Source organism: Gopherus evgoodei, chromosome 4, assembly GCF_007399415.2.
Source record: "Gopherus evgoodei ecotype Sinaloan lineage chromosome 4, rGopEvg1_v1.p, whole genome shotgun sequence".
Classification (NCBI taxonomy): domain Eukaryota; kingdom Metazoa; phylum Chordata; order Testudines; family Testudinidae; genus Gopherus; species Gopherus evgoodei.
In genome coordinates this window covers 101,373,110-101,388,862 of record NC_044325.1, presented here as the reverse complement: position 1 = coordinate 101,388,862, position 15,753 = coordinate 101,373,110, and the positions used below count along the sequence as shown (strand labels likewise).

Genomic DNA, 15,753 nt, shown 5'->3' with positions numbered 1-15,753 from the left:
GATGAACTGAAAGCTCTTTCAAGATATATTTCAGCAGGATCAACTCCAAAGGCTGTTCTGGAATATATGTGCACAAATATGATCACTGCCCTCTTTCCAAATGCTTCTGTTGCTCTATGCATGCTTCTAACACTTCCTGTAACAGTTGCCAGTTGAGAACGCAGCTTGTCCAAGCTGAAGTTAATAAAAAAAATCTATGCTCCACAAGGACACAGGAGAGACTGGTCGGCTTTGCAACCATCTCAATAGAGCATAAGCTGCAGGGCTTCCGGGGGGGGGGGGGGGAAGGGGGCAAGTGGGGCAATTTGCCCCAGGCCCCACTGTATAGTATTCTATAGCATTGCAACTTTTTTTTATGGAAGGGGCCCCCGAAATTGCTTTGCCCCAGGCTACCTGAATCCTCTGGGCGGCCCTGATGAGCTGGCCCAGACTGTGGACCTTCAGGAAGCAGTTCAAATCTTTGCACCCAAGAAGGCGTGGAAAGCACCCACTTTGATTATTCAAACAGATAAAAATGCCAGTGTTTACTATGCAGACAAGAAAAGTTACATTTGCTGTTCAGGAATTTGAAAGTTAGGTGTTACTTAAAATTTTTGAACCGGGGATTTTAAGTTGTTATTTCTCCTTTATTGATATAGATAGCAGAGCAGTACCATGAGAGGGGTAAAACAGGAAGAAGGCAGAATTGAGACCTTTCAAAGTTTTGGCCCAAACGAGGGGGTATGGGGGCATCATTTGAGCTCCCTGCCTCAGGTGCCAAAATGTTGTGGGCCGGTCCTGGACTCAGGACAGGGACGGTATCTGCCTAGGTGTAGAGAGCACCTAGCACAGTGAGGCCCCAATCCGGATGGGGTTACGAGTGCTACCATAATACAAGTAAAGACTAGTAATGTTGTTGCTCCTTTCCTATAAGCCATGATATTAAAATATGTAAGTGTTTGACAAAAAGTAAAACACACTCTATGGGTCGTGTGTAGCCTTTTTAAAAATTTTAAAATAAAGCTTAAACCATTACATTAAAAAGTGCAGTTTTAAGCCTAGCTATATAATTTTTTTTAAAATGTTGCGAGATCTAAATTTGATCTTGGTATAACCGCATTAACTACCACGCTCTTACCCTGGATGGATGAGGTTAGCCTGGTCTATGTTCAATTTTAGAGATCTTGGGCCAAGTTCTGCTCTCAGTCCCACAGATATAAGCCCTATGGGAATCAATAGGCGCTGCAGCCATGCAGATGAGATTAGAATTAATTTCAGGGGAGTCGTGGCTGCACAACAGAATTTGACTTGTTTACTGCTGGGGGAGATGAAACACTTGGCTCTGCTAATTTTTTTCTCTGGTTCCTGAACATAGTGGTTGCAGTGTGGTTAGGATTCAGACTAAGGTCTTTTGTGGACTGGTTCAGTTACAAAAATTGCCCATACTGTGTGGAGAGCCATTTATACTGGGATGAAATAAAACAGATTGTAGTTCTTCTCTCTCCTTTCTACTTTTGCCATCTCTCATCTCTCACCCTTCAAACCATAATAGGGCACATAACCCCCCCACACAAAGTAGCTGTTGTAAAGGACAATTATGTCTGAGTGTAAGATAAAAGCAAAATCTGTTTTGCCCTTTCCAGTTGCATCCCTAGTGAATGGACTGTGCTGTACCGTATGATATGCTTAGCATTTCTTCCAGGCTGGAAGAAATCACATCAGCCAACTCCCTCAGCATCCTTGGATGCATTAGATCTGGACCCATGGACCAGTGCACATTCAGCTTTTCTAAATAGTCCTTTACCTGTTCTTTCACTGCTGAGGGCTTCTCACCTCCTCTCCATACTCTGTTGCCCAGTACAGCACTCTGGGAGCTGACCTTGTCTGTGAAGACCAAGGCAAAAAAATCATTGAGTACTTCAGCTTTTTCCACATCATGTCAATAAGTTGCCTCCCCCATTCAGTAAGCAGCCCGCACTTTCCCTGACCTTCATCTTGTTGCTAACATACCTGTAGAAACCCTTCTTGTTACCCTCCACATCCCTTGCTAGCTGCAACTCCAATTGTGCCTTAGCGTTCCTGATTACATCCCTGAATGCTCTAGCAATATTTTTATACTTCTCCCTAGTTATCTGTTCAAATTTCCACTTCTTGTAAGCTTCCTTTTTGAGTTTAAGCTCACTGATAAGCCAAGATGATTGTCTGCCATATTTGCTATTCTTTCTGCACTTCAGGATGGTTTGTTCCTGTGCTTTCAATAAGGCTTCTTTAAAATACAGCCAGCTCTCCTGGACTCCTTGCCCACTCATATTAACTTCCCAGGAGATCCTGCTGATGAGTTCCCTAAGGGAGTCTAAGCCTGCTTTTCTGAAGTCCAGGGTTCATATTTTGCTTCTCTCCTTTCTTCCTTTTGTGAGGATCCTGAACTCAACCATCTCATGATCACTGCTGCCTATGTTGCCACCCACTTCTACTTCCCCTACCAATTCTTCCCTGTTTGTGAGCAGCAGGTCAAGAAGAGAGAGCTCTGCCCCTAGTTGGTTGCTCCAGCACTTGTACCAGGAAGTTGTTCCCAACACTCTCCAAAAACTTCCTGGATTGTCTGTGCATTCCTGTATTGCTCTCCCAGCAGGTGTCAGGGTGATTGAAGTCCCCCGTTAGTATCAGGGCCTGTGATCTGGAAACTTCAGTTACTTGTCTGAAGAAAGCCTAAGGACCTCAGAACTTGGCCCACAGAATATAGGCGGTATAGTCAACCTTCACCAATTGTTATCATAGATATCAGTGGTACCTTCACCTGTTCCTGTACATAGAAGAAAGATTCTGCTGCATGCCTAGTCACCGCTGTGTGGTAACTATATATAGCAGAGGGATACTCTTACATAAACAAACTGCTGAGACTTATTAAACAGCTATTAAGAACAATGATACTAAGAATAGCATGGCCCTGAGTGTGAAATCAGTCTGTAGGAGGCAGTTTGGCACGTGATAGTCTTCAGGAGAGGTTCTGATTGCCACTTAAAGTAGCAAACAATATAATAAAAAGGGAGCAAATAGAATAATAAAAGAGGTAATTCACCTCTATATAAAATCAAAAGGAAACCAAACCCAGGGATCAGTCAGTGAGTTCCCAACTAACAGCCCTCTCCTCTGCCTCCCCCACACAACACTGATGTGACTGCCCAAGTGCTACAGGCTGAAGTACATGTCATGCCTCACTTAGGTGAATACAATAAGAAAAAGGCAAATTCACACCTTTTGGGGGGAGACATTTTCCGGAAGGACAGTTTAGCCAGAGAGCAGCACGTTTATCAAAAAGCAATTGATAAAACCAGCCGTTAGTGGGAAGGTAGAAAGCAGCTGGCATTTTGTAAGGTAATCCCCTTCTCTTCATGTGCAATAATGCCTACATCTGTAATTTTCACTCCATGCACCTGAAGAAGTGGGTTTTTTACCAGAATAAATCGGTTAGTCTTTGAGATGCCACCGGACTCCTCATTTTTGTGGATACAGACTAACACGGCTACCCCCTGATACTTAGCACTTTTTGGTGTATTAAGCTGTATTTCAGTTAGTGATATTCTTCCAACTCCTTATTATTTGATTTTTGTTGTTTCTCCCTCCATCCCAGCTCAAAAGTCATTTGCCATTTTTGAATTCAGCAGTTTTTCTGTTGTTGGTGAGAAATGTGTCTTAATGCTGCAAAAGTGTATATTTCTCATGCCGGTAACAGAAAAGGGGTTGCAGGTACTTCCTCACACCTCCTTTCCATCAACTGAAAAAAAAATTAACATCTAGGCTGAGATAAAAGAATCAGTGAAAAAGCAGATTTTTTAAAAAGAAAATTAAGCACGTATAAAAACAAAAGGTTATAATGAAAGTACTGGTGTTACACTGAACTGTAGTGGCTGCTGCCAAGTGACTGGCTGTACTATTACTTTGTGGCTATACTGGACAACATCTCAGTGCTGTAGAGAAAGCTGCTGGCCACAGCAAGATGCCTTACATTGGGCTAAGGAGATGTACTCAGGACTGTGCTTTAGTAGCTGTTTAAAAGAGGTATTAGAATGTTCCACCGGGGAAGGAGCAGGCCAACGGTGGTACCTGTTAGTATGTTGCTATATAGTCTTACTTCTGCAGTGTCTCTAAAGAAACCAGTGTGGGGGTAATGTGGGTACCTCTGGAACACCAGAGGCTGCAGGGGGCAGTAGTGGTGCTAGAGATTCTCTTCAGAGCTCCACACAGTTAACCTGCAAAAACAGCAGCAGCAGCACACAGTAAACAGCATAGATGGAAATCCTGGCTGTTAGATTCTTTCCACTGACAAAAGTGGCGAAATTTTGCTTCCAGGACTTTCCAAATTCACAGTCATTGACAAAGTTACGAAGAGTGTCCTGGCATCTGGTCCTATGTCTAAACACTGGTCTACTCTGCCCACATGTCAAGAAGGGGTAAGGTGGGGTAGGCAGTAAAACCAAACTACACTAAGGGGAAACAATGGAAAAAGGCAAACTCTATACTGAAAGTGTGCTCATTTCCCACTGCAGCTGCTACTTTGCCTTTACCCAAAATCATTTCCCCGCCCGTGGTCCGAATAACTTGTCTTAGGGGAGGGAGAAGTGGGAGAGGAAAACAGTCCCATGGGCTAGAGTGCAGCTGCTGCTGCAGTCTCAGTGCTGAAGAGGACTCTATGGTCTTAGCACACTGTCTCTATGCCTGGGAAGGAACAAAGGATCCCAGTTGCTGAGCCTCCAGCACTGTCCCTTCCACTCCCCTGGTGTGTCCCTCCTTCCCCAACCCTTCCCTGTGCAACTCCTGCAGGGAGCCTCCAACCAGTAGCATTTCACACTGCACATGCTAGGGTTTTCAAGAGTGGTCAGTGCAAGCCTGCATCTGCTCCCATTGAATCTGATGGGGCAACTCCCCCAGGAGGTAGAGTTAAGTCAGCGCTGAATGCTTTGAAAAATCCACCCTCCTTCTGCAGCTCCCCAACTCCTTTTGCACTGTAGAATTGCACCAGTCTGCATGCGCTCTTAGATGAAGAGGCAACATTACCTCTGTATTATTTTGAATCATGTTACGAGATGGGAACATGAATTGATTCCTGTTGTGACTTTGCCTTCTCTTGCAGCAGATTTTAAGTCTTTCTTCTAGTGTTTTGCCCCACCATCCTTCCTAAGAAAAAATCTGAGCCCCTTTCAAGGAGCAAGAAAATTATAGATGTCACAAGCAGCAGCTTAGCTTTAAATTTACTGTTTGACTCGCAGTCCAATTTATAAGTAATTCCATAAGTCTTCAGCCATTACTTCATTTACCCAGAGAAACCATAAGCCATAATCATTAATGCTTATGATACTGGTGTCACCTTAGTAGTGATGTACATTTTGAGTAGAGAACAACGGCTCCTTCCCTGCCACCCCGTTGGGTCATATACTGACTTTTAAAATAAAATGAACACTTTGATGTAAGGTTGCTTTTTGGTTTTGTAAAGTTGATTTCATAAGAATGCAGGGAAGCAAATGTTACCGATTACTACAGAGTGGCTATAACCCAGCTTTACTTGCTTCATAACCATTAGATGGTGCCTACTGCATCCCCCATGACCTTGGCAGGATCGGATCCAGTGTGGCACCGAGATTCCATCACTCTTGATAAGTCCTTAGGGGTGAAATCCCAGGCCCACTGGCAAAGCACCCATTGATTTCATTGGGGCCAGGATTTCATCCTTGGAGTTGAAGGTGCTCAGTGTCTTGCCAGGATGAGGCTCTAACCAATGAAAACCTTCAGACTGATTTGTTTTCAAACTGATCCCCAAAAGAGACAGAGGCAGTGGAATTGGTTTTTTTTTAAATCAATAAAATTTTATTGTCAGAGTTATAAATATTCTCCATTTACATTTGCAAAATATTTTAGGATAGCCTACCATCACCAGTCATTCAGCATCTCTATAAATGCCATGAAAATGTCATTATGAAAAAAGTCCATATTTTCAGCCCACAAACCCGATTTCCACACACTCGCAAAAAGAATCAAAGGGGTGGGGGGGGGAAGATACAGTACAGCAGGCAACATTGCAACATTTGCTACACAGTAGCAAAAGGACTGAATTAAGAGTTTCTTAGAATCAGTTATGATGACAAGCTTTTCAGGACATTTGTTATAGACCAGCGTTGGCCAGTGCATTTCTGAAGGACCAGCTGAAATCCAAATTCATTGTCACTGTTTTCCTGTAATTCCAGGCAACGCTTGGATTTTCTGTTCTGGATTGGACCTCCCTTGGGAAAAAAGAAAAGGAAAACCAGTTTTGATTAATGCCAAGTCTTTAGTGTGTGATGTTTCATGTTAGACTAGCAATCAAAAGTCCATCTTTGAATGGTTATTTACTGTGGAAGAGGCCAGACTGAGATGCACTGTAGTGTTAGACTGGGGAGAGAAGGTGGCTTTACACCACCTTTATGGATTCTTAATCCTGGGACGAGCCAGGGGCTAGTTCAACCCTTGATGCAATTCAGGGCACATCTTTTATAGCACTGGGGGAAAGCTTTTCCAGCGCTATAAAAACCCCACTTCCATGAGAGGAATAGCTACTAGCACTGGTGCACTGCTTACACTGGCACTTTACAGCGCTGAAACTTGCAGTACACAGGGGGTGTGTTTTTTCACACCCCGAGCGAGAAAGTTGCCGTGCTATAAAGTGCCAGTGTAGACAAGCCCTTAGAGCAGCCCCAAGACTTCTGTTCCAGTAGCTGGGGAGGGAATACAGCAGCAGTCTGGCCATTCCCCTTAAACTGGATGCTGGAGAGCCAGCAAGATGGATCTGTACTACCCAGGCCCTCCCTGTTCAGGTTTCATTGCTCCTTTGCGCTACTGGAGCAGCATCCAACTGCTCTACAGAGCCAACAACCTGACCCAGTATGTCCTGTACTTGCCAGATCTCAAGGTCTAGAATGTTTTTTTTATAAATGATGCCTAGGCTATCTATTGACGTCATAATTAATCACATGTTGTTTACATGCCGTGTCAGTTCTGTATTCAGTTTGCAGCCTGTATACTCCAAATTAAAGGCCTAATTTTGCTCTCTTTGACTTCACTGGGAGCAGGATGAGACCCTAAATCGCTAGGGTCACCAGGGGATTAATTGTAGATAGATGACAAATTACTAGTTTTCCTTCAATTCAGGGTGCAATTTGTTCCTCTCCTTGGTTTAACAATGATAATTATGATGTATTAATGCCATTCTTCCAAGGTTTACAGGGCAATTAGCACAGTGACCTGAAGAAAAAGTTTCTCTCATGCAGGCAGGCTAGCTACCAGCAGTGGTGTCTGAAAGTCAAAGATTGGAGTGTAAGCCATCAGCCCCAGATTAATGCAGCTAAGGTACAGAAACTGCTCCTAGAAATGTCAGGTATTTGTTTACAATAGAGGACAAAAATCTAGTATGATTTTTTTTTTAAAACTCATTTAGTTTTTTCTCTTCATTTTGCTGAAGCCTATGTTGGGCTTCATGTTATAAAGTTTCAGTATCATAGATGTCCGCCATAATAACCTCAAGGATTTTAACTTAAATGTGATAGAAATGCTGAGGTGTGTTACCCAGGGAAGCAATAACATATGCCATTTGGAACATGACTCTACACCATTCAGGCAGGCGTCGGGGTGTGTCCATATGTATGACTGGAGTGAGCAGCAGTTATAATAAGCACTTTTTCCCCCTGAGAAATGAACATCAGTTAAAACCTTTTTCTTGGGAGAGGCAAATAAGGTACATAATTAGGTTTGACAGCTCTGAAGTTTAAATGTGGTTAGGCTTGAATAAGGGAGACCATTTTTAGTATAATCTACAAAATTCAAATCAGGGGCTCCTATAAATCCTTTCTGAAAGGTTTAGATGGGAATTTCAGATTCAATTCTCACTGATTGCTGTGCTTGGCATTCAGCCTTAATATGCCTCCACGACTGCCAAAGTGTGATTCCCATTAATAGTAATAATGGTTGTTCCATGTGGCTGCCCCCTGGGAGATTAGACCTCCTTTAGCACTACAACTGTTTGAAATTCATAACGTTGGTTGTATGAAGCGGCACATGCAATTGGTCCAAGTTTAATTTCGTGCCATTTGCTCCTCTCTCCCACTCCAATTGTCTCTTTGGCCCCAGTCCAAAGCTGAATGAAATTAAGAATCTTTCTATTGAGTGTAATGGGGTTTGGATCAGGCCCTTCAGGAAGGATTTCAATTAAACGGCTATTTTCACATTAAAAAAGTGGGCCTATTCTGACAAGGGGACGCTCACTATCTTCAACATCTAAGATAAAGAGCAGACGTTACAATACAAATAAATAGGATGCACAAAATGACTTAGTCCTGAGGGGCCCAATCTTGCAGGGCACTGAAGCTCAGATTTTCCATGGGAGTTGGATGCCTAAATACCTTTGAAAATCTGGGCCTGAGTGCCTCCTAATGCAGTGGTTCCCAACCAGGAATATGCAGAGGTTTTCTGGCGGTACATCAGCTCATCTAGATATTTACCTAGTTTTACAATAGACTACATAAAAGCACTAGCGAAGTCAGTACAAACTACAATTTCATACAGAGAATGACTTATTGGTCTACATACTACACACTGAGATATAAGTACAATACTTATATTCCAATTGATTTACTTTATAATTATATGGTAAAAATGAGAAAGTAAGCAATTTTCCAGTAATAGTGTGCTGTGACACTTTTGTATTTTTATGTCTGCTTTTTGTAAGTGATTAGTTTTTAAGTGAGGTGAAAAGTAGAGATATGCAAGACAAATCAGAATCCTCAAAGGGGTATAGTAATCTAGAAAGACTGAGAGGCACTGCATTACAGGGTGTCCGTTATGTATGTTAAATGAGCATGGAACTCAGGTTTGTGCATAGAAAGCCCACATGAACAGCTTCTGAAAGTACGGATTTCACAGGGACAGCTGTGCTTTAATGCCACGTCACCAGTGTGTGGATTACAGATGAAAATCATTAATGCATTAGTGAAAAATGACTTTGACTCGAGGTACACTTAAATAATAAAATAAATCAGAACGCTGGTTTAGCTCACATTCCAATAGCTATTGAGCATAACAAAATGTATTGAATTGAAATATAGAGTTAATTCAGCAGTGAGGGCTCTATGCTAATAGTGTGCTTCTGAAACCTGAAATCCGCTTTGTAGGCGTATGCTCTCAATTGTCAAAAGGCCTAATGCTGCCACAGGTAGTCGAGAACGCCCCCACCCCAAAAAAACCCCCCAAAACAAACAAAAAAAAGATGCTCAGCACCTTACTGGAGCATCAGGCCTCAGCCCCACCATTTTCATTATATTTTTATTCACACAGTGAAGGCTGGATTTATTGATTCCCCAACTATTTCTGTTCCCCTTTCAGGTGCCTCTTGCCCTCAAATTATCTTTATTCCAATTCTAGGCAACTGGACAGCAAGTCTGTTGTCTTCCTCTGCAGTAACCCTCCCAGACTCAAGCACCGTAGCACCGTTTTTTACACGTGAAACTAATGAACTATTAGCTTGGGCTCTGGAGTTTTTGCCTCTGAACTGGGGACATGAGTGCTGGAAGAGCATTTGCAGGCTGAAATGTATATTGAACGCAGACAGACAATTTGTTCTCCTTCAGCTGGAGACTGCACCGTTTGCTGTAATGCAATCTTTTGTGGAGCCATTACTGTTACATTTTTTCATAGCTTTTTTTGTTGTTGTTGTAAACTTCCTATGGAATATAATAAAATTGTACCTTTGTTTGCATTTGGCTTTTGTGTTCCAAACAGTAATGAAGCGGACAGACTGCAAAAGTCATTCAATAGTGATCTGACTTGGAAATATATCTGCTACTGGGTTTGGCTTCCTTCTCTCATTGCTTTTCAGCATGTCCTCATGCTGAAAAGCAATGAGATTTTTTTTTTAAATGAATTATATAGCTCGGTCTATTCCAGGCCTTGCACCATATAGCATGTGCATTGTCACTACCATTAAGACAATATACTGACCTCACGAGCAAGCCATCTCTTTAGACATATACAAAAATCAATTAGATTATTTCACTAGGGCACTTTAGTTAAGAAAAAGTCTCCACTTGCCCCTATTGTGCTTCAAAGTAGTTTTCTTCCATATTCCTGCTCAATAGGGCCAGACCTGTGTGGTTGCTGCCCCTCTGAGAGATTAAGCCATTGTTCTCTGCATATGTGCCCCAGGGCTCAGAAGCAGAGCTGTTTTGCTTCTAACAAGATTTGAACCTTTATGTTTCTATTTTGTAGAAAAGCTCATCTTGCTAAAAGCTTCTATGCTGTCTGGAACAGCTCAGTTCCCTCATATTAGTCACCACTTCAGCTCCAGTACTACCCTTAAGGGTGATATTTACTAGTAACTGCTGAGTGCTGTGCAACATATCAAGCAGGACTCCCTAGCTTTTTTCTCTCCAATGGCACTTAAGTGTAGGTCAAATTTTACATCATAACAGATTGGGAAAAGAGAATGTTTCTAAAAAGAATGGATCACTCTCTTTTTGTTTATTATCAATGCCTTTATTAAAGCAACAAAGAATCCTGTGGCACCTTATAGACTAACAGACGTTTTGGAGCATAAGCTTTCGTGAGTGAATACCCACTTCGTCAGATGCTTATAGTGGAAATTTCCAGAGGCAGGTATAAATATTCAGGCAAGAATCAGTCTAGAGATAACGAGGCTAGTTCAATGAGGGAGGATGAGGCCCTCTTCTAGCAGTTGAGGTGTGAACACCAAGGGAGGAGAAACTGCTTTTGTAGTTGGCTAGCCATTCACAGTCTTTGTTTAATCCTGAGCTGATGGTGTCAAATTTACAAATGAACTGAAGCTCAGCAGTTTCTCTTTGAAGTCTGGTCCTGAAGTTTTTTTGCTGCAGGATGGCTACCTTTAAATCTGCTATTGTGTGTCCAGGAAGACTGAAGTGTTCTCCTATAGGTTTTTGTATATAGTATCCCTGATCATGCCCCAGCACAACTGGTTGCTGAGCTCTGTGACTTTGTCCTCATGCACAATTATTTCAAATTTGGTGACAATATATACCTCCAGACCAGTGACACCACTATGGGCACCTGCATGGCCCCACAATATGCCAACATTTTTATGGCTGACCTGGAACAACACTTCCTCAGCTCTCGTCCACTCACGCCCCTTCTCTACCTACGCTACATTGATGACATCTTCATCATCTGGACCCATGGGAAGCAGACTCTTGAAGAATTCCACCCCGATTTCAACAGCTTCCACCCCACCATCAACCTCAGCCTAGATCAATCTACATTCCTACACACCATGAAACAAATAAGCGATGGTCGCATTAACACCACCCTATACCAACAACCCACTGACCGCTATGCCTACCTTCATGCCTCCAACTTCCACCCGGACACACCACACAATCCATCGTCTATAGCCAAGCACTGAGGTACAACCGTATTTGCTCCAACCCCTCAGACAGAGGCCAACACCTACAAGAGCTTCACCAAGCATTCTCAAAACTATGATACCCCCACGAGGAAATAAGGAAACAAATCTACAAAGCCAGAAATGTACCCAGAAGCCTCTTGTTGCAAGACAAGCCCAAGAAAGAAACCAACAGAACTCCACTGGCCATCATCTACAGTCCTCAGCTAAAACCTCTCCAATTCATCATCAGTGATCTACAACCCATCCTGGACAACGATCCCTCGCTTTCACAGGCCTTGGGAGGCAGGCCTTGGGAGGCAGACCAGCCCACAAACAACCCACCAACCTTATATTCTCACCAGCAACCACACATCGCACCATAGTAACTAACTCAGGAACCATACAAGAAACCTCGAAGCCAACTCTGCCCACATAGCTACACCAGCGACAACATCACAGGACCTAACCAGATCAGCTACAACATCACCAGTTCGTTCACCTGCATGTCCACCAATGTAATATACGCATCATATGCCAGGAATGCCCCTCTGCTATGTACATCGGCCAAACTGGACAGTCCCTACGTAAAAGAATAAATGGACACAAGTCAGATATTTGGAATGGCAATATACAAAAACCTGTAGGAGAAAACTTCAATCTCCCTGGACACACAATAGCAGATTTAAAGGTAGCCATCCTGCAGCAAAAAAAACTTCAGGACCAGACTTCAAAGAGAAACTGCTGAGCTTCAGCTTATTTGCAAATTTGACACCATCAGCTCAGGATTATCTCTAGACTGATTCTTGCTTGCATATTTAAACCTGCCTTTGAAAATTTCCACTACACGCATCTGATGAAGTGAGTATTCACTCACAAAAGCTTATGCTCCAATACGTCTGTTAGTCTATAAGGTGCCACAGAACTCTTTGTTGCTTTTTACTGATCTAGACTAACATGGCTACCCCTCTGATACTTTATTAAAGCAGTTATCGTGTACACATTGCTGTAGCCTTTGGGTACCTTTTACATGGTTTGGATCTCACATAAATATATTTCTGCCAGGTTCTGTCCGCATTCTCCCCTCCCATCAAAACCTTCATCAGGAGTTGAGCACACTCAGCACCACCTGTTAGAACAGGGGCTCTCAAACTTTCCAGACTACTGTACCCCCTTCAGAAGTCTGATTTATCTTGTGTAACCCCAAGTTTCACCTCACTTAAAAATGACTTGCTTACAAAATCAGACATAAAAATACAACTGTCACAGCACGCTGTTACTGAAAAAAATGCTTATCTTCTTTATAAAAAATAAATTTGAATATAAATATTGTACTTATGTCAGTGTACAGTATATAGAGCAGTATAAACAAGTCATTGTCTGTATGAAATTTTAGTTTGTACTGACTTCGCTAGTGCTTTTTATGTAGTCTGGTGTAAAATGAGGCAAACACCTAAATGAGTTGATGTACCCCCTAGAAGAGCTCTGCAACCCGCCAGAGGTATATGTACCCCAGGTTGAGAACCACTAGCTGTAATATACAGTCTTCCTTTACAGTTTGCATTTACTGTATGGCATTTGTACATAATAGGTTTTTTTTTTTTTTAGCTTTTCTTTAGTGAGAGACTTGTGTTGTAACATCTGAGAGAGTCATTTTATATACTCTGCAAACCCCACACGCAGTGAGTAGCACCAACTCACAGAGGAAGTCCCATTGTGCTGGATAGGGCTACTCTTGGGAGTTAGTGCTACCCAACAAGAGTAAGGCTTTTAGAAACTGGCTCTCAGTAATCAAAAAGCTTGCTGCACACCAATTTACAGTCACACATAGTTCAGCCTTGCTGAATGAATGCTAGAGTCCAGGGTGCTGATAAATAATTACATTTAAATGTAACTGCCTTTGCTGAATTTACCTAAAATTGCTCCTTTGATTTGTTGTTTGATCATGGATGTGGGGTCTGTTTTTTTTAATGGGATTCAATCTTCCTCAATATGTTTGTCATGAGAGCTGGGCTTGTGGAGGAAGAAGCCACACATGGAGTAGTGATCCTTGCAAAACTGGGCCCTAACTGAAGGCTTTTGCAGGAGAACGCAGGTTTCCGTTAAGCTGCAGTAAATGAAAGGCGCAGATTCACAGCATCTCTGAAAATCAGGCCCATTGTTCCTTGAAAAATTTGCTATGGTAAGATTTACTAGCTAGCTGAAGAGTTTGAATGTTATTTTCCCTCATCTCTTTTACAAAACCACAAAAAACATTTTACATGTGCATATATGATTCTAGCTGAGAAGGGTACAGTCCAGTACTTAGCTTTCTTAACGGTGTCTGTTCCAGGGTTGTGGGAAGAGATCCTACAAACCGTGTCTCCAGCTGCCTTCAGTAGTCCCATCCCAGAAATATGCTACATGGAATTCACGCATTTACTGGTTTGTAATTTTCTGTTATCACCAGAATCAATGACTCAAAATATTTGCAGGTGTGGTCCCAGCTTTGATGTGTGTTATCAGATCTTTGATTTGTTTAATTGCTTCTCTACCAAAGCACAGGCAAAGATTGTGGGAAAACCTGGCAATCTGAGGTGTATAAAATATATCACCTCTATCCAACTGAAGCATGTGAGTTTATAATTCACTTTCTGCAAGCACTGGAGCAAATAAATATCAGCACGTCAGATTTTTGCCAAATTGGAACACAAAACTGATGTGCGCATGAGATGAAGCAGCTTCCTTTTAAATTAGAGCAAATACTGGATTATCTGGATCTCTGTGAACCACTTACTGAAGATGGCCTTCACTACAGAGATTGCTGAGATGAGGACATGCCAACATAATGGTGACACATACAGGGAATAACTCTTTGGTTGAGTTGATAACATCTTTTTAGCTGATTACCTTTAAAAAGTAATACATATTTTTTTTATTGTGACTACAGGCAACAGGTTATTCCAGATTCTGATTCCTGTTGGTCACGTTCATCTACAGAAACCTACTTTTATCTCTGCAGAGACCTGCAGTACCTTCTGTTTCTACAGGGACATTACTTATGTCCCACACATTCATGGGTTCATTTTCATGGAATATAAATAAACTTTTACCAATTTCAAAAGTGGCTATTACCACTGATGCTGATTAGTCAGTGAGACATTTAGAGCTCGATCCTACTGTCACTGAATTAAACTGCAAAACTGCCATTTATTTTGATGATGCAGTAAGCACAAACCTCCATTTCTAATGCTATAGCTTTGGAAAAAGCTATCTGCATTGTTCAGCTGCAGTTTGTTGCTTTAATGATGCTGTCTGCCTCATTACAGCAATGAACTGCAGCTAAACAAGGCAGCGAGCTTTAATCTAACAGAGCTGAATTCAGATCCAGATTTCTAATAACCCAAAGATGAGGAGTATTTGGATATAGAACTCTGGTTCAGCTCATTAACGATTTGTCCAGTTGCCAAGTTTGGATTCCCATTTCAAAGGCTGCCAAAATTCTGGGATATTAGGATCCATTTTTTGGTTCAAGTCCTTCTTAAGTCTAAATCAAATAACCAGGGTTGCGAATTCTTTGGTCTAGCAGTTATCAGGAGCTCTACTAGTAGTAGAGCAAATTAAGCATAGGTTTTAAATGATTCCTTTGAGGAATAGTCTAGAGTCCTTGGAATCAAACTTTCACAATGAATTGTAATTCATGTGAACAACAAATTTCCTCAATAAAGTGTTTGATTAGAGTGCCACTCTCCATGAAAGTGCTTAATCTCTCAGTATTTATTTTAGTGATATTAGTAATTAAGATACATTTCACTCCCATTAGTGCTGCATGTAATATTTCATATGCATGTGTATTTAGCTAGATGAGGGTATGGGAGTGGCACTATGTGAAAGATTTCAAAAAATCTTCAATGAATCAAACAATACAATAGAATCTTTATGGATAGAAATTCCATACAGTAACTCCTCACTTAACGTTGTAGTTATGTTCCTGAAAAATGCAACGTTAAGTGAAATAATGTTAAGCGAATCCCATTTCCCCATAAGAATTAATGTAAATGAGGGGTTAGGTTCCAGGAAATTTTTTTCACCAGACAAAAGATTATATTATATATACTATACACACACACAGTACAACTTTTAAACAAACAATTTAATACTGGTACACAGTGATGATGATTGTGAAGCATGGTTGAGATGGAGGAGTCAGAGAGTGGGATACTTCCCTTACTGCTAAATGATGAACTAGCAGTTGACTGAGCCCTCAAGGGTTAACTCTCTCACTCTACAAGGCAGCAGGAATGGAAGGTATGAGAGAGAGATATAGGCACTTCCCCTTTAAGTACACTGCCTTGTTAATT

At 41.7% G+C, this 15,753-nt stretch overlaps 1 protein-coding gene across 1 annotated transcript in view; it reads right to left on the bottom strand.

Annotated features, from left to right (window-relative positions):
- Positions 1 to 5,851: 5,851 nt before the first annotated feature.
- GALNT18 (polypeptide N-acetylgalactosaminyltransferase 18) overlaps positions 5,852 to 15,753 on the bottom strand; it is a 442,549-nt gene continuing 432,647 nt past the window's right edge. The window contains exon 12 of the mRNA XM_030560359.1: positions 5,852 to 6,254. Coding sequence (XP_030416219.1) covers positions 6,108 to 6,254 — 147 coding nt within the window. The 3' untranslated portion in view covers positions 5,852 to 6,107. The remainder of the gene's footprint in view (positions 6,255 to 15,753) is intronic.